General features: G+C 36.9%; 1 protein-coding gene across 1 annotated transcript; it reads left to right on the top strand.

Moving 5' to 3' along the window:
* The first annotated feature begins 1,481 nt into the window (after nucleotides 1-1,481).
* tafa4b (TAFA chemokine like family member 4b) lies at nucleotides 1,482-23,040 on the top strand. The gene is made up of 5 exons (XM_016292201.1): nucleotides 1,482-1,560; nucleotides 1,673-1,787; nucleotides 11,275-11,430; nucleotides 20,713-20,837; nucleotides 22,964-23,040. Exons 2-5 carry the CDS (start codon nucleotides 1,673-1,675, stop codon nucleotides 22,973-22,975), a joined length of 408 nt encoding a protein of 135 aa, XP_016147687.1. The 5' UTR covers nucleotides 1,482-1,560; the 3' UTR covers nucleotides 22,976-23,040.
* Nucleotides 23,041-24,234: the final 1,194 nt, after the last annotated feature.

The raw sequence follows: 24,234 nt of genomic DNA, 5'->3' as shown, positions 1-24,234 counted from the left end.
TGAATCACGATTCTGTCTTCTAACGATTCTAATGGATTCACAAGTTTCAAAATCAATGTTCTTAAGCAGCGGTTCTTAATACTGTTCCTCGCGTCCCCTGCTCTGCACACGCTCTGCATCTCTCTTTCTCTCTCTCTCTCTCTCTCTTTCAGCTCACCTCCAGCAATGAACTGTTACAATTATACTCTTATTTTTACATAGCTATGAGAAGCGTTAAACATGGACGCGCGTGCAGTTGCCGTATTGTATTAAAGTTTTAATCAGGATAAAACTGTATATTAAAAGCTAACAAGCTAACATAAGCAGTAGCATTTACAAATAACAGCATATCTAAAAGTATGAGACAACAACAAACAAAAAACATAGGCCTAAAAGCCGTGCTTGCACAGGTTCTGCACGATCCTCTTTAATAATATCCTCTGCTTCTCAATCGGGCTCAAACTGATAAGCGATATTAACGATGCCTTTGTTTACAATACAACCGGAGCACATACCGCTGAGGAGAGGGGCGGGACGATTAGACGCACACTAGAGGCGGTTTAGCCAATCACAACACACTGGGCATGCTAACCAATCAGAGCCCATCGCCTATTTCTGAGGGAGGGGCTTCATAAAAACAGGAAATTGATCAGCGCGTTTCTCAGAGAAGGGACAGAGGGCGGTGGGGAATAAACGTAAATGATGTGAAAAATAATGCGTTTTTTAAAAAACGAAGCATTAACACATGTTAGACTGCACCCCATAAACACAATCAAGCCTAGAAATAAACCACTGAACCACCACTTTAAATTCCATCATAAAAATACTAATTGTTACATTTTATGAGAGGGAAAGAGGGAAATCATTTCAATATATTTTCTGTGGAAATTACATTATTACACAAATTACAGCTGTCTCTGTTGTACTGCTATGTGTCTAATTAATTTTAATTAGATTTTTTTAACATTAGTTTTTCCATTAGTTAAATTATAACTGCCCCTCAGTTATCGTTTTAATCAATTTAACATAGAATTTTTCACAAATTACAACAGTCACACCATTTTGATTTAAATTGAAATTTTATTACTAAATTAACATACATTTTTCACTAATTATAATGGCCCTCCGTGAAATTTTTTAGTATTAATTCATTAATTTTAATTTTAATCTTACCACTAATAAAGTTCAATAAGAAGTTACTGTACTATCTATCTATCTATCTATCTATCTATCTATGCGTATATACATATATACATATATATATATATATATATATATATGGGGGAAAACCCTTAAAATGTCCATTTGTCATGCATGTATATCCACTGCTAGTCGACAAAGTACATGAAATATGAGAGAAAAGTGTGTTTTAAGGGAGTTTCAAATCTGAATGCCCAGAAGACCAAAAGTGCCTATAAGAGAGGCACATCTACTAATTTTTTACCTCATTTGACCTCATCCCTCTCTTCCTTCCTTCTGTCTTCTCAGGATCTGAACTGTGATTGAGGAAGCGAGTGAAGACAGAGGAGGACAAAGAAGGAGACATGGCAAGAGAGTGAACAGAGAACACAAGACAGAAAGGTAACACAGTTGACGTCTCCTCACAACCTTGAGGCAGACTGTGACTTATGTTTACGCTTTTCAACCCTCTCCCTCGCCTTCTTTCTCTCTCTTTGTCCTGGTCTATCTCTAGATGAAGCTGTGGGGGCAGTCAGTGTGGCCATTGCAGGTTGTACTCTTGGTCACCTTGGTAATGTGCTCGTGCCAGTTGGTTTCTGCAGGTACACGGAGTCTGCGGGGACACACAGGTATGTCAAAGCCCTGTTGGCTTAATTACAGGAGAGTAACACAAAGCAGATCATCTGGTTTACTCTCACACTGTTATTCATAAGTTCTTCTCCTGCCTCTTGTGTGTTTGTTAATTAAACAAATATTCCAGGTAGACGTTAAGCTCAACAAACAGCATTTGTGGCAAGATATTGATTACCACAAAAATTTATTTCCACCTCTCCCTTTTCTTTAAAAGAGCAAAAATCGGGGTTACACTGGGTGCTTACAATGGAAGGGAATAGGGCCAGTGTTTAAAAATTAAAATAGTATAGTCACACTTTAACATAATGTTATCTGTATAATGTTATGTGCAATTTTTCAACTTTGTAGCCGTGATGAAATGCCACAAGGAGAGCAACAATGATAGCAAAGGATTCTTCACATTTTCTGTTTAATGAATTTGAAAAATTGCCTTCAGAAAGGCGTTATAGAGCAATGAAAAATATTTTGTGCCATTGTCGATCGGTTAATTGAATAATTGTTGACATTAAAGTTTTTTTCTCATTCTTTTTCTCTATTATGGATGTATTGTGTTTCTATGTGTTGTGAATAAACTGTATGCGTATGTTGTACCACCTGTGGGGGCTAAAGGAAGATTTCCATGATAATAGATCAAGTGTAATATAGCCATAAAAAATATCAGAACAAATTTACACCCCAAATAATACATACTGTACATTTTGACAAATGAATAATTCTAAGTGCTTTTTATAACCTGAAATTATAACCTTCACATTTCTGCTTTTAATACTTTTTTTTTGTTAAAATTATGATTTTTTTTGTAGTAATCATGCCACTAATCTTGGTGAATAAGCTTAACCTTTATTGAACCAGGAAGATTCAACCCTAATATTCAATGATGCTTTCAGCTACTAATAAGAGTACATTACTTTCATCTCTTTTTAACACATTTCACCATGTTTAAATCCAAATCTATGCAAAATTAGTGTAGAAAAAAAAAAGACCTCAGATTCTGTCCACCCAATGAATGTAAACTACAGAGGATGTCGGTAAACCTTTCAACATTCAGTTTGTTTTTGCAGCTCATAAAGGACATTTAACATGGCTTGACCTCTAATATAAACACACAATTAGCGTTATTGTCAGTGCTGTCCTGTTCAGGAGATTAAATGCAGGTCGTTTGCATCCGTATCATATTTATATGATAGTGCTCCTGCCCTGCAGTAATATTAAAATGGACAGCAGCAAAGTCACTCTTTTCATTAGACTTCATTCCTCCGCAGTAAGGAGTTTTAAGCAAAGCGACAATTCAGTAATGACTGTATTAATATGTATGATCTTAAATGGTCAGGTAATAAAATCGTCACACCTCTGCGTGCCACACACACACACACACACACACGGATACAGACCTACCCGTCTTTGTGAAAAAAAGAGGGAGGGTAACTAAAATAATGTCCACTTCCCCACACTAATTGACACCCACGAGCTAACTAATTCTGATTTGCATAATTCATGAAAGCTTCCCTCATGGCGACGAAGTGACCAGCAGTACATAAATATTTTAGCATGCCAAAAGGTCAGACTCCGGCTCTTTCGCTGAATCATTCATATTATGCAAAGTCCTTCCCCAATGTCAGTGTTGCTCCAGCTAATTATCACACTTTCTTTAATTACGACTTCTCTTTGTTTAGTTGTTGCTAATGCAAGGTGACCTTTTTGCTGGCACAGAAATGCCACCAGCATCTCGAGTTGGTCTGACTGATGATGTTACTTTTCATTTTTGACGGGGAGAAGAGGTTACTTTTCTAACGGAGGTGTTTTTAATCATCTCACTGCTAATTACAGCAGCAATATGTTGTGAAGGTCACTAAAGTTTTCACATTTCATGTACCACCAAAGTGGATGTCAGTTTCAGCCTTATCCTTATCATTTCAAGGGAAATTCTTGCTAATTGGGTAAAAACTTGTTGTTTGTTGTGAAATTGCACATTTTCAGGAGAACAAAACAAAAGGGTGAACTTTTGGCAAAAACAGAAAATTGCATTGCCAACACTTTTCATTGATTCGCTGCTCTGTTATTTGCCATGCAGTGTCTATGTTGGGGAAAGTTTCAGAGTGACTTTTTACATCGACTGGCTGCACGAAGCGGCTATTTGTACCCCAATAGTCTGGAACCCGACCTGACTACCAAAAAAATAAATAAAAATAAAAATAATGACTGCGATTTAGATGTTGGAGAAGTGGACTGGAGAATAAAGCATGCTTTATTATTTTTGCACAGGTGACCACAGGCTTATAAAAATCTCTATTAATAAAAAATGAAAAAAATGAAACCATTGAAAAAAAATTACTATATTACAGTGGTGATATGCTATATATTATTATATTCAATATAAGCATTCTCTATTCAAAGTGTCATTTCCCATACTTATATATTGCATAACATTATATGATATTTTAATATAAAATATATGTTTAAATCATACACTACCATTCAAAAGTTTGGGGTTGATGATTTTTAAAGAAATTAAAAAATATCCATAAAATGGTATAACTTTATTTTGCAGTCCATGTACATACTATTTGTTGTAGCAATAAGCTTCTATATTTTTTGCTGTTGCTTCTATATTTTTTGACGGTGTTGCTCCGTCTTTCTTTCTTTTTTTCTAAAAGGAAGCATCCTTCAATAAAAGCTGCTTAAAGGCAGTCCAATAATAAACAGAGCAAACCATTACAGAATAAACATGCAGTATAAAACAATAATATGCAAAAATATGCAGTATTTTAAGCTCTTTCGCTGTTTGGGGTCAAAAGTTTGGGGTTGATGATTTTGAAAGAAATTCCAAAATACCCATAAACTGGTATAACTTTATTTTGCAGTCCGTGTACATACTATTTGTTGTAGCAATAAGCTTCTATATTTTTTGCTGTTGCTTCTATATTTTTTGCCGGTGTTGCTCCGTCTTTCTTTCTTTCTTTCTAAAAGGAAGCATCTCTCAATTAAAGCTGCTTAAAGGCAGTCCAATAATAAACAGGTCAAACCATTACAGAATAAACATGCAGTATAAAAAATTATATGCAAAAATATGCAGTATTTTAAGCAGTTTTCAACTATGATGATAATAATAAGAAATGTTTCTTGAGCACCAAATCATCATGTGACACTGAAGACAGGAGTAATAATAGCTGAAAAGATTTGAAGATTTGAAATGACATTATATATAAAATGATAAAAATGATATATCTAAAATATTTAGGTGTGAGTCTTAATGTTGTAATTATACTATCTTATTATATTACTACACAAAATATCAGCAGCGCAATTAGTATGTTAATGATAACATTTTCCAATTTATAATCAGGCTTGGTCACATCTTACCTGTACCTTGAGAAAAGCCAGTTCTTCATTGCAGTGCCACTTGTGGCCACATGGTGGCTCTGAAGCTCTATAAATGCCTGTACAGGAATAAGCCCTCATGTGTCTGAATGAGAAGCTGTAATGGGTCATTTGTAAAGTTCTCCTGTGGAAACATGGACACTAATGGGAATGGATGGTCTGAATCTCACCCAAACGAGGCAAGGGCCATTGACTGATGGTTGACACTGAAACCAGACACTATAACTAACAACCACTTTTTCTTGTCTTGCGTGTCTTGCCATGCTTGTCCATGCTTGCAGGTAAATAGAGACAATAGCGTGTGAGCGGCTGCCTTTGTTCCTGTCTGCTGTAATAGGCCCTTATATAGCCAACACCGAAGGCCAACAAAGTCCCAATGTGCATTGCATTTAATGAGTATACACACATTCTCCATGCCTACATGAACCATTCGTGGCCATTTTCGACACTTCAGCCTCCATATAGTACAGTGTGTCAAAGTGAGTCGCCTGCAGCCAAAGGCCACCCACTCTGAGACCTCTTTTGTGTTATGTGAGCTGTGCTTTGGTCTGTGTCAGTTTTGTCCGTTCTTACACTCATAGTGACCTTTTTCCTGTGATGTCTCTGCACAATATGTTGTTAAATACAGGGAATTGCTCATCAGTTTAACTATAAATGACTGTTAGTATATAAAGAATGTGTGTAAGTTTGTCGTTGGAAGCAAGCAAACTACTTAGGAAGGAAGTGGGTTGTGAAGGCTTGGTGCTTAGGTCTCTCCCGTGACCCCATTATGCCAGGCAGTATGGCCTTTGTACTGAGCACTGAGCCTCCAACCTCTTGCTTCTCTGCACACTAACAAGGCGCTCGGAACACAAACATGCACATGTGCAAATTGGAACATATGCTGCACTTCCAGGAAAGCTACACTCTTAAAATAAGTTCCAGTTCGAATCCACAAAGTTTTAGTGGTTTTATATGCAGCTGCTTTAAAGCAGTAGATCCAGTGGAAATGCTTGCGAAAAACTGGATAGCATAATATATTTATATATACACTATACCATTCAACAGTTTGGGGTTGAAACGTCTATTATGCTCACCAAGGCTGCATTTATTTGATTTAAATTAGAGTAAAAACAGCAATATTGTGTAATATTATAAAAATTTGCAATAAACAGAGAAAAGCGTAGTCAGATGCATTTAAGCTGTTCATACACCACAAAATTTCCATGCCTGTTCAGTCATTATTAGCTTATAATGCCACGTTTACAAGCAATCGAAACCTTGCAGAACTCATTTTTTGTGGTTTGTCGGTTTCTGTGTAGTCCTCAGGGCCAGAGATGTGTCAGATGAGTGTCCAAGATGTGATGCCTGCCTGTGTGTGAGGAAGGTGTAAGACATGAGTGATCCTTTCCTGTTCCTTTTACATGAGTGACCTTTTTCCTGTGATGTCTCTGCACAATATGTTGTTAAATACAGGGAATTTCTCATCAGTGAATGTGTGTAAGTTTGTCGTTGGAAGCAAGCAAACTACTTAGGAAGGAAGTGGGTTGTGAAGGCTTGGTGCTTAGGTCTCTCCTGTGACCCCATTATGCCAGGCAGTATGGCCTTTGTTCTTGGGGTTTGGTGGTGATGGGGTGTCTTCCCCTGAGCACTGAGCCTCCAACCTCTTGCTTCTCTGCACACTAACAAGGCGCTCGGAACACAAACATGCACATGTGCAAATTGGAACATATGCTGCACTTCCAGGAAAGCTACACTCTTAAAATAAGTTCCAGTTCGAATCCAAAAAGTTTTAGTGGTTTTATATGCAGCTGCTTTAAAGCAGTAGATCCAGTGGAAATGCTTGCGAAAAACTGGATAGCATAATATATTTATATGTACACTATACCATTCAACAGTTTGGGGTTGAAACGTCTATTATGCTCACCAAGGCTGCATTTATTTGATTTAAATTAGAGTAAAAACAGCAATATTGTGTAATATTATTAAAATTTGCAATAGATTTAGTGCATTTTAAAATATTTTAAAATGTAATTTATTCCTGTGATGGCAAAGCTGTATTGTCAGCAGCCATTACTCCAGTATTTAGTGTCACATGATCCGTCAGAAATCATTTTAATATGCTGATTTGCTGCTCAAGAAACATTTCTTATTATCAGTGCTGAAAACAGTTGTGCTGCTTAATACTTTTGTGGAAACTATGATACTTTGTGAACAATATACTTTTTTACCATGTAAAAAAACACAAAACAAAAACAAAACAAAACAACAACAACAAAACAGCATTTATATTTTCTTTTGCAACATTATACATGTCTTTACTGTCACTTTTAGTTGGTTTAAAAAAAAAAATTAACTTTTAGACAAATGTTTATGTTTTGCAGACGATTTCATTCAAAGCACCTTGCATTTCATTCAAAGCATATACATTTTATCAGTTGATGTAGTCCCAGGGAGTTGAACCCATGACTTTGGCATATGCTACTGTTTGTGATACAAGAACGCTGATAAAGTGATAAACTTCACATCTTTTGCCATCAGATGTTGTATCCTGTCAAACTCTGGTGCAAATTTAATACTTTTGTGGAAACTATGATACTTTGTGAACAATATACTTTTTTTACCATGTAAAAAAACACAAAACAAAAACAAAACAAAACAACAACAACAAAACAGCATTTATATTTTCTTTTGCAACATTATACATGTCTTTACTGTCACTTTTAGTTGGTTTAAAAAAATTAACTTTTAGACAAATGTTTATGTTTTGCAGACGATTTCATTCAAAGCACCTTGCATTTCATTCAAAGCATAAACATTTTATCAGTTGATGTAGTCCCAGGGAGTTGAACCCATGACTTTGGCATATGCTACTGTTTGTGATACAAGAACGCTGATAAAGTGATAAACTTCACATCTTTTGCCATCAGATGTTGTATCCTGTCAAACTCTGGTGCAAATTCATTTAATGGAAGTGGACATGCCCTCATGCTTGAAAACCAAGAACAAAGTTGCGCAAAGTAAAAGCAAGTATGAGCCAGACTATAGATGATGTTCACATTGGTCAAAGAGCATTTTGTGTGGGTCACCATTCAATGTCCAATGTAAAATCTGGGTCCTCAACTCTTTAGCTTTAAATAACCTTTAAAGAAACCTCTGATCTGAATGAACGTTACTTGAAAAACTGGTCAAATCTCTCCCCCCACAAAAAACATAAAACTCAAAATCCCTACAGTGAAAAAATGCTGCAAAGAACCACTGAAGAACCTTACTTTTTAAGAATTTAACAAAATAAAGAATCATTTATAATTCAGTGTTATTTTAGTATTATTTATATACGATTATAGCTTTTATTAATATTTTGAATTTATAGTTTTTGTTTTTATATTTTTAGAAATTTCAGGATTTTAATTTGAGTTGTTTCAGCTAGTATGTATATTTTACTTTTTTCAATCATCGAAAATAGTTGTAGTTAAAAATAACAATACTGTAATGCTTCATATACAAAATCAGACATCACAGACACTTTTTCAGCTCGTTACAAATAGATCCCCCATCCCCTCATCTCCGGAATACAGAAGCGCACCATCCATCATTCATTATTTCTGCGATACCCGTGCAGGATCCGACGCGAGGCCCCGTGGTGTCAGTCATAGTCACAGTTAGAGATCTGTCCTTACCTGTTGTTTATCCGGTGATGTCGGGGCTGACAGAGAGCCATCCAGCCTGTAAGGCCCCTAGACTCCACACGCTTTCTCTAATTAAAGCCCAGTCGGCGGGGTCCATGTTGGGCAGAGAGGACAGGGTGATGGGGTAATGTGGCCACACGTGGAGCCTCAGGGGAGGAAGGTAGAGGGGTGAGTAAAGAAGGAAATGAAAAGAGAAGGAAGAGTAGAAAGAATGAGACCTCTCTAAGCTGAGGAGCATCACCTTTCCCAGGAGGAAGCTGTCAAACAAACTCTACATCATAGCGGGAGAGCGAGTTCACGGCCTGATGAAATGGAAACCATCATGTTGCTCTGTGTGTGTGTGTGTGCAGACCCACCATGTCCAGCTTATGTTCAGAACAAAAAATAAAAGTGTAAGCTACATTTAAAAGAATACGATTTTTTTTTATCAGTCAAGATTGAACTATTAACTTTAATGCAAGAACTACAATGAAAAGTTATCATATTTACACATCAATTATAGCATCATGTCAGAATTACTCAGCAATTGTTGCTGATCATAATAATTTGTTATTTGCATTCTGACAAAAATGTTTATGCATTTTATGATTTATGATAATCTGATTTAAAAAGTACAGAAATCAAATGCTGCATATAATACCCATTTAAGCCAATTTTTGGCTATTTCTCATTACTACACTTCCCATAATTCTCTGTTGCAACATGAGAATTACACAATACATAAAAAAATGGTCACATTCTTCATACTTCATTCAACTTAAACCATATTCCAGTAAGCTGCCAAGGCATCATCACTAGTTTTCTTTTTTGAAGTTTTTTTTACATTTAAGGTTTTCATCTTTTTTTAGGTAACAATAGCAACATTGTAATGCTTCATATACAAAATCACATACTGTATCACAGACACTTTTTCATATAAAATTTATGTGCGTGTGTCTCTGTTAAAAAATCCTCACATACTTTATTTTGCATTAGCACTAAAAAGCTTTGTCAGTAAAGGCAGCCTATAATGCTTCATATACAAAATCACATACTGTATCACAGACACTTTTTCATATAAAATGTATGTGCGTGTGTCTCTGTTAAAAAATCCTCACATACTTTATTTTGCATTAGCACTAAAAAGCTTTGTCAGTAAAGGCAGCCTAAACACTTCCAGCATATCACATCTCATAAAGCACTACTGAACTTGTAAGTGGGAACTTGTAGTAGGCAATATATAGTATGACCTTTTGCATTTCTTACAGTTGTGTATTAAAGATATGGTATGTGTCACTGGAATATGTGTTTTATGTATTTTTAGACATTGCTGGTTATTCCATTCCTTTTCTTAAATATCAGACACATTTCAGACTGACCTTAGGGGTTGTTTGTGTTCCACTGTGCTGCTTTTCCTTTATTTTTCTATGTAAATATGTGTTAGTCTAGCTTTATAAAAACTCAAGTTACAATAAAGTCCAACTTAAAAAAATATTCTAGACCTGCGTCTCATGTTTTCAAACACAAACATGCTTTCTGTGCGAATGGCCCCCAATTCCGTCCTGTAATGAAAGTTGGCTAGTAATGTCCCAAGAGAAGAAAGCTAAATGTTCACCTCAAATCCATGTCACCTGCTTGTTCTCTCTCATGACAGCAGGGCAGATGGTTATGCCACCTATAAATTTATCAGTAAAAACAGACTGACTAGTTACTTTTGCATTTAAGGAATGCTAATGGTATTTGAAAGCTTCATTCACATTGTGATTTAAATCATTTGGATATGTTATTTTCCTCAGCCACCTGTTATAACAGCTCTAATATGTCATAATGCATTATTGCCACATTGCATCTACGTTGAGGCATTAGCCGATACTCACACACCTCACTGTATAGAGGAGCCCGAGTTTCTTGGAGACAAATCTTGGTTGTAATTGAGCACTCATGTTAGACTGGCTGAAAACAAACAAAAAATTCAATGCTCAAGCGATTTATTTACACTCTGAACAGAAAAACAGAGCTCTGTGTTCATTATGTATGTCCTGCTATGGGAAGTGGGAAAGAAAAAGAGTGAAGACTTGGACTTGGCAGCCCTTAAGCTGCTTGTTAAATACTGCTACTCTCATTAAATATAGATGTTATTTCTTATATTGGGTGGGTTATTATTTTTAATGTTAGGGTTAAATCCATGAGCAAACCTTTACATAACTTTGTTTATTTACATCTATACACAAATAGAATTGGCATTTCCTCTCTTGATCTCTTGCTGTCTTGCTCTGCTAACTGAAAGAACAGACTTTGTATAATGTTGCAATTTCTCTAGCTGGGGAAGAGAAGAGCTGCATGTGTTAATATTTGCTCTGAGCAAAACATTTGCTTTTTTTGTGTGCATATTTTTATGACCTGCTTCATAGGGAAATGTAAAGTAGGCCTATCTCTATTTTTTTTTCTATTTCCGCAGCTTCGTACCAGGTGAAGCAGGGAACCTGTGAGGTGGTGGCCATCCACCGGTGCTGCAATAAGAACAAGATAGAGGAACGTTCACAAACCGTCAAGTGCTCCTGCTTCCCTGGTCAGGTGGCCGGTACGACACGTACACAGCCTTCTTGTGTGGAGGGTAAGTGCTTTTCATGTGTTGCTAATTCCCCTTTATTGGCAAAAAACATAGCTATGCATACATTTCAGTGCATTTTCTAGGTGAAATGAACAGTAAAACCAAAATTATGACTACAGGGGCAGATTATCAATGAATAAAGGCAAATGTTAAAGCAATTCCTTTAAAAAATACTATGTTACAACCTCAAAACATGTTTACTATAATACACGATTTGTTAACTAATACATATTAATGTCTGAATCACATAATCCACTCCATATGTATGGATTTTCTAACATAGTAAGCTTGCTCAGTAGCTCACCTGGTACAGCACTGTGATGTGAAGCGCTTGGGTACGAGTCCCATGAAACATGAGTTGCGGTTCTTGCAGAAATGTAGGCAGAGTCGAATGATATTTCGAATGAGCCTGGGTTAAAAATATTATGAGGATGTGCAAAATAAAAAGCGCATCGACAGTAGTGTAGTATAGTATGAGGACATGGCCCAATTTACCCTGGTAAGCTCAGTAGCTCACCTGGTACAGCACTGTGATGTGAAGCGCTTGGGTACGAGTCCCATGAAACATGAGTTGCGGTTCTTGCAGAAATGTAGGCAGAGTCATATATTTCGAATGAGCCTGGGTTAAAAATATTATGAGGATGTGCAAAATAAAAAGCGCATCGACAGTAGTGTAGTATAGTATGAGGACATGGCCCAATTTACCCTGGTATTATCAGCCCACCCAGGGACAGAGGGAGCTTTAAGGGCAGTCGTGCCCTAATGGATAGAGAGTCGGACTTGTAAACCGAAGGTCGCGGGTTCGAGTCTCAGGTCCGGCAGGAATTGTAGGTGGGGGGAGTGACTAACCAGTGCTCTCTCCACCTTCAATACCACAACTGAGGTGAGACCCTTGAGCAAGGCACCGAACCCCCAACTGCTCCCCGGGCTGCCCACTGCTCCGGGTGTGTGTTCTCAGTGTGTGTGTGTTCACTGCTGTGTGTGTTCTTGGATGGGTTAAATGCAGAGCACAAATTCCGAGTATGGGACGCCACACATCACTTCACTGTTCATCTTGTGTGATCCATTCATGTATGATCAGCACAGACACGTTACTGTTTATACCTGATGTTAACCTGTCTCTTGTGGCAAATTGTGAATGGGTTTCATTCGGAAAAGTCTCTGATTTTGCTAAATATTAGGTGTGTTTTGAAATCAAAGCCATTATCCCTTTGATAAATGTGACTACACTGTCCTCTTCTTCATCTCTTCTGTATTACCTAAAGGTTTAGGACAAGAGAGTGTAGTTTGGGTGATGAAGGAGGTTTAAATGTGTCCCTTCGGTCATACTATATACGCGCTTTAGTTATGAAGGCAAGAGGGCGAATACTGGCAGCCATTTTTCTTCTTTGTCTTCTTTGACACCCGAGACAAAAGACCCCAATAGAAAGTAGGGAGGGCTGCACCAGGGGAGGTATTCCATGTTATGACTTTCATGGCTCTCTTTGACTATAGTTCATGTAATGACAAAAGTGGGTCCTATGTACATTTTGTATTTTCCACAGATGTGATGCTGCAGGACTGTATTATGGAGACAGAAGGAATCTGATGTAACCGAGAGAAAGACAACCAAAAACTATAAAAAGGAAAAAATACACAAGCATAGGGATACATTCATCTGATATTTGTATATACTGTACCTGATACTTTAATTATTTGCCTAAATAACAAGACAAGTAAAATATTAATACAATTATGTATTATATATAATTGATATATTACAGGTTTCTATTTTAATATATTTTAAAAATTTAATGATTCCTATTATGGGAAAGCTGAATTTTAAGCTTTTCCATTACTCCAGTCTTCAGTGTCACATCACCCTTCAGAGATAATTTTAATATGCTGATTTGCTGCTCAAGAAATATTTATCATTATTATTAAGGTAAGGGATTAAATATCTCTGCTGTCTGATGTAGAGGTCCTTTGGTACGCTGTTCTGGCTGGGACTGTATCTCTAGTCACTCCTCTGTGCGCTCTTGAGTCTCTGAAGGCCTCTACCGACCTGCCCATTAAATTCTCATTAGAAGAAGCGAAGGGAAGGTGGAGAGAGATTCCCTTTGGTGCTCTGTGGGGAGATCTGCTTCACTCTGCATGAGGGCCTCTCTTTCTGCCCAGCGTGCCCAGGATTTCTGCTCTGCTTTGGGGCTTGAGGCGAGCCCCCTCTGAGCCTCTGCCATCTGTGATTTGGGTATCAGCGCTCAGCCACACATACAGGAACTTCAAGGCCCTGTCTAATAAGTCCAGCATCTAGTTCATCTAGACATTTGACCACAGGAAGAGCCATGATTAAGCCTGGGTTTATTTTGCAGTCACGCCAGACTTGCTGTACATTATTCTACTTATTTTACAGAAAGAAAAGACGTATTCCTTTTTAAAATAATAGAGTGATACGAACGACATGAGATTAGCACAGCTATAAAAGTTGATTGCCAGGGATGGTCATATAGGGTCTGTTTAAATTAACTTACTTTGAAAATGTATTAAAATAATTAATAAATAAATATATTTGATTGCAGGTTCTAGAAGATGTTTTTAATTCAGATTACAGTTAGATTGTTTTTTTATTATTCTTATTTTCCAGTTGTACACTTGTTAGAATGTTACTTGTTGTCAATGTTACATTTGTTGAAGTCTATCAATCAGCTTATAGTCTTAATGTTTATAATAAACAGTCATTTTTCATGAATTTGGTTTCAGGCAGGCAAATGACCAATTCCTAGATCACCTATCCTGAAGCTTCATAAATATCTAATACTCAGCGCAGAGTTGGAGAGTAGCTAACTAGAAGTAGTGACATGACTAACTACATTTTTCAGTAGCTTAGAAACTGTGTTGCTTTTTCTAGAAAGAAGCAATTTTTTCCCAAAAATACTGGTGTAGCATGAGAAAATACTTTACGTCACAATTATATGGCATCAGTTCTGTACTAAAGGTTCCATGTATTTAAAGCAAAAATTAATAAATGTATTAAGGTTTTGACAAAAATATCATGCAGCACAACTGTTTCAACATTACTAATAATGATGAATGTATCTTGAGAAGCAAATCAGCATAATATAATGATTTCTGAAGGATCATGTAAACATGCAAACATAAAAATCTCAGGGGCTTTTGTCCTGCAAATGTCACTTTGTACTCCATGTAGTTCACCTTTTAGCAGCAGATATTGAGAAATGCATTTAATCTTATTTTTAAAATAGTGTTTAGAAAAAAAAGTGTGATGGGAGTAATTGTGATTTTCCTGTGGTATATTACAGCTGTGGTAACTTAAAGATTTGATTGCTTATTATATTAATGGTAACAGTAGTATAGGGACCAATTCTCACTATTAACTAGTTGCTTATTAGCATGCCTATTATTAACATATTGGCTGTTTATTAGTGCTTATAAAGCAAATATTCTGCATGAACATATTCTACATCGCTAATCCTACCCAATACCTAAACTTAAAAACTAACTTAATATCTAGAATTGGACCTTAAAATAAAGTGTGACCATATTTATTTTTATATGATTGCTGTATTAGATATTTGCATTGTGTTGTTCCTCTGTATGGCCATTAGAGGGCACTTTACCCATTCATATATCATTAAAACATCAGTGAGAGCCACAGAGGAGCCTTAGAAAGAGCTGAAAGAAACTTCATTGAAACCTTCAGAGGATGAGAGTTGAGTTATACCTTCTTATGGCAAATCAACTAGGATCAGAATTTAAACAATGATGCACTGAGAACTTGGACTTTAAATCTCATTCAATGAGAATGTAATATATAAGGGATTAAATATCTCTGCTGTCTGATGTAGAGGTCCTTTGGTACTCTGTTCTGGCTGGGACTGTATCTCTAGTCACTCCTCTGTGCGCTCTTGAGTCTCTGAAGGCCTCTACCGACCTGCCCATTAAATTCTCATTAGAAGAAGGTGGAGAGAGATTCCCTTTGGTGCTCTGTGGGGAGATCTGCTTCACTCTGCATGAGGGCCTCTCTTTCTGCCCAGCGTGCCCAGGATTTCTGCTCTGCTTTGGGGCTTGAGGCGAGCCCCCTCTGAGCCTCTGCCATCTGTGATTTGGGTATCAGCGCTCAGCCACACATACAGGAACTTCAAGGCCCTGTCTAATAAGTCCAGCATCTAGTTCATCTAGACATTTGACCACAGGAAGAGCCATGATTAAGCCTGGGTTTATTTTGCAGTCACGCCAGACTTGCTGTACATTATTCTACTTATTTTACAGAAAGAAAAGACGTATTCCTTTTTAAAATAATAGAGTGATACGAACGACATGAGATTAGCACAGCTATAAAAGTTGATTGCCAGGGATGGTCATATAGGGTCTGTTTAAATTAACTTACTTTGAAAATGTATTAAAATAATTAATAAATAAATATATTTGATTGCAGGTTCTAGAAGATGTTTTTAATTCAGATTACAGTTAGATTGTTTTTTTATTATTCTTATTTTCCAGTTGTACACTTGTTAGAATGTTACTTGTTGTCAATGTTACATTTGTTGAAGTCTATCAATCAGCTTATAGTCTTAATGTTTATAATAAACAGTCATTTTTCATGAATTTGGTTTCAGGCAGGCAAATGACCAATTCCTAGATCACCTGTAAAATGTGACAAACAAGCTTAGTACACTGATTATTCAACCAGTTTGGTCAGCAAATATAATTTGAGTTTGTAGCTTTTTATGAATTCAGGTAATAAAATCTGCTCTAACATAATTACTTTCAGTTTTTTTGGTACTTTGGCTCAATTTTCTGCATTGATTCCATCTGTTGTTGCTGAGTCCTTGTATAAACACTTGTTTAAACAGTGATTAGTCTCACCAGTGTTGAATTAGATTAGAAACATGCAACCGAGAATAACATACTGTATCTTATGCCATTTACAACCAGCCTGTACCTTACTCTATATTATGCCAATGTAAGGCTGAGGTTATATTTATGCAGTGGCAGATGTGGAGAAAACCCACTGTGATTTCTTGACGCACAGTGAGTGATGTGTCGGATTTGTGAGCTGGAATGCCTGCTGTTTAATAAATAGGTCAGTGGGGTCAGGTGTGTTTCCTGCGCTGCTCTTCGGGCATATCCTTAAGGAGACAAATGTGCTTTTAGCCTGCGGAGAGTGATACTGAATTAATACACTGCATTAATGTGTGTCAAAGGCAGAATCTGTAGCTAAGCTGATAGTGTTGTAAATTAGGTCATTTCAAGCTTTGTGCTGCTGAGACGGAGTGCTGGGTAATCTAAGACGGGTATAAATGGATTTGGATTGATACTAGGGGGTATTGAGTCTCTGGCGCATACATGTACAGATATACATTATTGTTTACCACCCCCATTAATCTGAGGTATGGCAAAATACACGTTTGTGTTGTGCAAGTATTTGTGAACTTTTTTGTGTACTCCCATCCTGTGTAGGAATTTGTTATATCTTTCTAAGCTTGATTCAATCATCAAAATATGCGGAATTCTGGATACCTAAAAACATAATTTTGTATTGTGTAATTTCTTTGCTGCTAGTGTCAACAAGTGGAATTGCAACAGTGCTGCAGGGATGATGTGTTTTTGTTAGCATTTTTAGCGTGAGTTAGCATTTTAGCACTTCTGGTTCCATTTGCCAATCTAGGTAAACTCATCTACTCACTAGTCCACTTTTTCAACCTTGTGTTATATCACACTCTTGCAAACTATTCTCAAATTGTCTGAGAAAATGTTTTTAAAGACTGAAAGAGCTGTTGGAAGCTTACTGATGGTGATGCTGAAGAAATGTTGCTGCGGTGTAGTTTGTTTATAGCCTATATTTAGCTTCTGATGACTGTATTTAGGCTTCAGATTTTCTGAAAGTTGTTTTGTTCATATAGGAGATTATCATGGTAAGCTTTATTTTTTGCTGTAATCTAGAAGCCATTGGAAAAATCCTATTGGGGATTTTGTCTAGGGGAACCAGGGTGATGCGATATTTTGCATTAGCTTACAAAAAATATGCTCTTTGATGATGGTTTTCGAACAGGTTTCTCAAACACTCTCCCCTCTGCCATTGGTCGGACAAACAGATTGTCCCGTCCCAAATGCACACCAATGGTTGAGTCAGTGTTGCTGTGTTGGGATGTTGAAATAAACAGATGAATGTTTGATGTTCAAATCAGTTTACAAATGGCTTATATGTGACTAATGTAAACATATGAATCTCCTTAAATATGCAAATCTTAAGTTTTCAAGCACATAAGTTGAAATGCTGATTGTTTTTCCTGTTACCTCACATTATGACATAGGCGTCATTATGACATGACAATAGTGGCAGTGTTTGTGTGTTTGAGAGAGAAAGTCTGCATGATTTAGAATACTTATGATTACCGCATGCTGGGTTTCCCCACCAGGCCCACAACATGCCACGAACCCCAGTGCCAACAATTACAAACACAAACAAGAAGAGACAGACAGTGAGACACTTTCTCAAGATGTCTGACATGCTGTTGCCATCCCATCTTGCTCTTTGCTTTTCCCTCTCACCAGTTTTTTCCAATCTGTCCTCCCCTCTCTCTCTTTCCATGCAATGTTACTCGCCGGCGTCTTTTCCTGCAGTTTCCTCAGCCACCACATGATGTCAGACACATTTCAAACACAGCCTGTTCATACCTCTGAAATGGGGGTAGCAAAAATATTTCTGTATCCTGGATAGTCTGTCACATCTGTAGCAATGACACTGTCTAAATCCAACAAGGCGCCATACAGGAAATCAAAGCTTAAATTAGTGCCTTCATATCCTCAGATAGGGCTTTTCATGACTGAAAATAGAAAGACCATCAGTGTCTCACAGTTGTCCCTGCCACTTCAGCACTAAAAGCGATAAAAATCCTTCCAAGTATGTGGGCTTTGGCCAAACTCTATCCAGTTAAATGCCTAAATGGTGGAGTGAGAGATTTAGTGTGGAAAAGCTGAAAAAAGGGTTCAGACAAAGTTGTCCACAACTGCAAACCTAAAGCCATTTAACTCCTGAAAAGCTTTAGCACCTCAGCTGGCCTTTTTCTTTGGGGGAGTTTCAAACCCTCAGTCTGAAACACCTGCTCTGACATGTACTATAAAAAGATTATTTTCTTTTTTTCCCTCTTTTTTTTTTAACAATTGGTCAGTTTGAGGTTCTTAACCCTAATTGTAATATGTAATTTATTCCTGAGATAGCGAAAGCTGAATTTTCAGCATCATGACATTACTCCAGTCTTCAGTGTCACATGATCCTTCAAAAATCATTTTAATTTGCTGATTTGCTGCTCAAGAAAAATTTCTTGTTATAATCAATGTTGGAAATAGTTGTGCTGCTGAATCTTTTTGTGGCAACCATGATGCTTTTTTATTCTGTGATGAATAGAAAGTTCAAAAGAACAGTGTTTATTTGAAATAGAAATCCTTTGTAACATTATAAATATTTTTCTGACCAATTTAAGGGTTACTTTTATTAATTTCCTTTAAAATCTGAACAGTGGTGTATATATACTGTAGGACTTGGTATTTTGGGACTACATGTTGATTTATTGTTCTGCTAATATATATATATATATTTCCATCCTGTGAATTAAACAAAAATATTTATTTTGATAATTTTGTCTGATAATAACGGGTGTTTAATGTGAATTTGAGTCATGACTGTGAGCTCTCCACAATAAGCGGACGCCCATGACCAATATTTATCTTCACAGCAGTTGTTATTGGATGCTAACTCAAAGAATACGCTCATATTGTTGTGTATGTTTGTTTAGTTTCACGACACCCACGCAGACAAATGATGGAGAGCTCTCGACAACAATGAAAACACCCTTTCATAAGGTTACCTCACAATGTAAAGCGCTTTGAGTGCCTAGAAAAGCACTATATAAATGTAACAAATTATTATTATTATTAATTATACCTAATAATGTCCATATTAATGCTAATTATGCACCCACTGATTCTCTGAACCACTGCAATCAGACTGTGGGCTTCACACAGATGGAAAGGCACACACACAGCAGTTACTGTATGTCACTGCCTTTGCAACTGCTTATTTTGTTGATTTACGAGCATCATCATTTGACTATAGCCGTCCTACTCTCCAAATCTACAAACACACATGCTGTATGAAGCCCTGCTTTCATGTCCTGTAAGGCGTTCACTCACGATGCTTGAGAGGATTTGCGCGTGTTCCTTTGCATAATTCCATGTAAAGCTCATTTTCGCTGTGTATATCCTCTCTCCTTCTATTATTGAGGACAATGGGCTTGAGAGCGGCTCTCTTATGGACGCACTCATCTCAATGAGCCTCACTTGAACAGGCTATTGATCGCCTTCTCAGAACTGGATTTGGAGTGAACTAGGCTTTGGAAGTGACACGGGAGAGCTTGGACTACTAAGAGGACTTGAAAAGCAGAGTAGCGAGGGTGTTTTCAAATGTATTGTATTGGTAAAAACTTCTATTTGGGTTTGATAAAGATGTTAATGCTAAAGGTGATCTGTAATTCCTTCACTGTTAAAATACAGCTATGTAAAAGGGGACGTTTTGTGTCATCTGAACCCCTTTGACCTAAAATATTTATGTTTATTTAATATTTATATGTATTTAAGTTAATATTTTAACAATTTAAAAACACATTTGCATATTCACGATTCTCTGATGTTGGTTAATAGTCACAACATGCCGATGTTTTTATTTGACTTTTTAAAGCTTTTCATCAGCTCTCAGGAACCCCAGTTTGGGAAACCTGTGAACAATGGTAGTGTTGCTTTAAAAAACATTTCACATGGTAACTTTGGCTCAACCAATGGTGTGCGTTTAGAGCCGGACCACTCATTTGGTGGTTCCACTTATTTAGTTTTTCAGCGGTTATACAACTCATATTTAACATTTAATAGCAGATGTGATTATATATTTGAGAAGACATCATGGGATTTTCATGCAGTTATGATGGAGAAGCTGTTTCCGATGTACTGCTATTCAGAGTGGATAATGGAGCATCACTTCCTGCGTTATGACAAATTTCATGTATTTTCCTCTATGTTTCTCAGTTGGGAAGTGATTTGATCTGTATTAGTCATCTTAGTTGCTTTGCTTGCCATTGCAGGTCAAACCTACACCTGCAATTTTTCATTATAACAGGCTTTAAAATGGTCATTTTTGATGAAAATTTGAGAAAAGTGATGTTCAATGAGATACTCTGAAGATAATAATGTTGAGAGTAGTTTAATATTTCATTTTCTCCATCTCTTTTTCAGCTTCTATCGTGCTGCAGAAGTGGTGGTGCCAAATGCACCCATGTTTGGATGGCGAGGATTGTAAAGTTCTTCCAGACCTGACTGGTTGGTCCTGCAGCACCGGTAACAAAGTCAAAACCACCAAGGTGAGTGGGCCAAGTAAAAGTGAGTTTATTTGCTTCTTAAGGAAATAAGGACCACACTGATTAACGCCTGGTTGCAATCTGACACATGCTATATTTAAGTCCAAGAGAGCCAGGTTGGCACAGAAACAGGCTTCTGCCCATTGAAAGAGAACCTTTTTGTTGCCATAAAAGTACCTTTTAAACAGACTTTTCTAAGAGCTACTATATATGCCATCAAAACACTCCCCAGGAGTATTCTCAAAGGGCTTTCTTTGAGGACCCCGTCTCCCAATGCCTTTTTCTCAGGCAAACCATTCTTCAAAGCAACGTTTTGTTGAGGCCTTACTTTTATAAGACGGTTCTCTGAAGCTCCTGAGAGTACAAGAAGGGCTATGTTATGAGATAAAATGGTCATATATATAGGGTTTTGTAAAACAATTAAACACACCTCTTCAAATGTTAACTTGTTTTATGGGCACATTACTGCAGGGATACAGTTCTTTTTTTTTTTTTTTAATTGGTGCTACAGTACATCCCTACAGTATGTTATAGGCAGACGCATCACTCAAACGTTCTAAAAGAGACTTATTAAAGAATGAGCAAAGCTTGAAGATATATAACATTTCAGAGTAACTCCACAGATTTTGTGGCTCAGCGAATAAATCCCCAAGGACTTCAGTCGTACAGAGAAAAGTTTCAAAGTCCGAAGGAGAATTTTCAAAAGCCGAGCCTAGACATACATGCAAAGACAACATTGTTGGTCCATGCTAGCTTTGACTTGAAAAAGGCATAAAAGCGAACCGGAAAATTGACTCATTTTCAATTAAAGATGTACGTTTTGTGCATCAGCTCATCTGAACCTATGGTTTAATGCCTCAAAATGTCAGTATTCAAGCTTAGGTTTTTAAAACTTTCTTTCTGTATGGAAAGAAAGTTAAATGAGGTAAATGCTTACCTCATAAATCAAAATAAAGATTAGAAATGAGATTTTGAGAGATGAGATGTGCTTCTTTTTGTTTGGTGAACTGCTGTTTCATGCAGTTGTGACATACAGGTGAAGTATTAAAGAAATAACGGTGTGTGAGAACACAACTGCTATAAGAATAATTGCTCAGAGTTATAAAGTAACAGCAGAACATCTGTTGTGTTCATTAAAAAGCATTATGGCTATGAGCTCCGCTGAGGCTTTCAAATTAAGAGTCCTAATTAAATTGGTAAGAGGGAGAGACGAGAAATGAATGACGGCTCTGGGTTTACATTCAGGATTAATGACTCTGTTTATTGAGTCCATTATTGGTTGAGTTGACTGTCAGTGGGCTAAGCCCCGCCTTCTGCCACCACAGGAGCCAATGGGCTGCAGTGAGTCACAGATGGGAGGCGGAAGGGTGTGTCTTACTCCAGTGAGCATTAATTCTGCATTTAATAGCAGTGGAAATGGAACAGTAACCAGCAGGCTTCAGCGCACATGTCACAGGAGATTGTGGCGATGAGCCAGGATACATATTGTGTTCTCTCTCTGTCTCTTTCCATCTGCTTTTTTATATCTTTACATTCTCCTCCTGTACCATCCGCTTAATATCTGTCCTTTATGTTTTTATTATCCTTCTCCACTGTCTGCCTTTCTGCTGTACAGCTGCCGTACAGCTTAATGTCTCTTTCCAACACTAAAGCATCTGAGTGCACACTTCAAATATGTAGAATTGATCTAAAATAGTAGGCTATACATAATTTAAAAAAATCATTTTAAAATAATAGAATTTGTTTAATAATGTTAATAATGTTTTGAAATGCACTTAAATGTTTAAATAATTTAATAATTTTGTACATTTAACCAAGGAACAAAATTGTATGTATTTTTTTCTTGCCCCATTGACAAGTATTTACGGTAGCACATTATTTTAGGGATAATTTCTCACTATTAACTAGTTACTTATGAGCCATGCATAAATATATATATATATATATATATATATATATATATATATATATATATATACTGTATATAGTATATTCCTTTACATTTTTTTTTTAGAAAGTTAAGGTATATTACTGCAAAAGACAAATATTGATTAAACATCTCGATGCACATTGCTTGCCATTCTAGTGATTTTCTAATATGTTAATCCTACCTCCATTTTTATTCATAGGTCACTCGATAGCAAGAACATGGCTGCCGTACCAAGAGGCTCAAGACTCCTTACCAACCCCTAATGGAAAAGAAGACCCTCTTGTTTAAGACACTGACATTACAGAGGATTCCATACATGTGAAAGATGGACAAACTCACTGTAGACTATAGATGGCTACCTTGCTTCGACAGAAGATGAGGATGGACAAGAATCTCTGTATAAATCCGAGGTTCGACTGAAGATGCTGGACACACAGGTGCTCCTGTGAGAGACTGCATTTGTCAGCTTTTTGGATTTCCACTGGCTCTCTTGTGTGTATGTGTGTGCATGTGTGAGACAGATAGTAGGACGTGGGACTTGTAGGACAAACTGTGGACAGTTCAGGCCTGTCTTGGAGCTTGTGTGTCTGTGTGTAAGTGTGTGTTAGTCAGGTTGATGATGATGAGACAGTAGTTGAACACTGTTTATCCGCTTTCCAGCACACAGCAAACTTTATATTCATGTGTAGGGTGGGGATTGCTCTGAATGTGTGATTCACAAGTTATCAATTTGCTCTTTTGGGTCAAATGTTTCCTTTAAGTCATTTTGCACTTCTAATTAGGGTTGCTGAATAGGATCATAACGACAAATAAAAAATTAATGGGCGACTTTTTTGCACTAGATAAGATCATATGGAGACGTTTTCCGTTTTCTAGTCTTTTACTGTCCGTGTAAGATGGAATTCAAGAGAGAAACATTTATGAAGCTTCCTTCCACAAATGCTCAAAGTAGAAATGCAAGTGATGTAGTCATCAGTAAAACAATGGTAAACTGCAGTAAAATACAGCTCCTCCTTGCTGTAAAATGTTATGTAATGTGAGCTTTACAGATGCAATCCCCTTCAAAAAACTTTTAAAACTGACTGGCTAAAAACATCTATGTTACTCTGTAAAAAGATCCACAAACCACTTAAAGGTGCACTAAGTACATTTTATACTAGATTTAAAACCTAAATAAATTAATAATATAGATAAATATGTTTAAAATGCTTAAAAATAAAAGCTGTTTTATTCTACAAATGACACATTGGACCACGATGCTTTGATCACATGACTTGCCAAATAAAACTCATTGGCAACCCCTATAACCAGACACTGTTGGTTTCAGAATAAATTAATAAGAGGGTGACAAATGCATCTGCATAAAAAAACTAAACAAAAAAACGTTTACAGTACATCCACACCACTAGGTGTCAGTATAAAATTCAAGTGATCGATAAGTTAAACATAACCAGAAAGTTACTTGGTGCA

The sequence above is a fragment of the Sinocyclocheilus grahami genome, unplaced genomic scaffold, assembly GCF_001515645.1.
Source record: "Sinocyclocheilus grahami isolate Dianchi unplaced genomic scaffold, SAMN03320097.WGS_v1.1 scaffold281.1, whole genome shotgun sequence".
Lineage (NCBI taxonomy): Eukaryota > Metazoa > Chordata > Actinopteri > Cypriniformes > Cyprinidae > Sinocyclocheilus > Sinocyclocheilus grahami.
This window is presented reverse-complemented; position numbering and strand designations above follow the sequence as displayed.

Excerpts from the sequence above, each read along its gene's own strand:
- tafa4b (XM_016292201.1), top strand. The coding sequence starts at position 1,673 with ATGAAGCTGTGGGGGCAGTCAGTGTGGCCATTGCAGGTTGTACTCTTG. Across the intron at positions 1,788-11,274 it reads GAGTCTGCGGGGACACACAG|CTTCGTACCAGGTGAAGCAG; the intron begins GTATGTCAAAGC and ends CTATTTCCGCAG. Across the intron at positions 11,431-20,712 it reads ACAGCCTTCTTGTGTGGAGG|CTTCTATCGTGCTGCAGAAG; the intron begins GTAAGTGCTTTT and ends TCTCTTTTTCAG.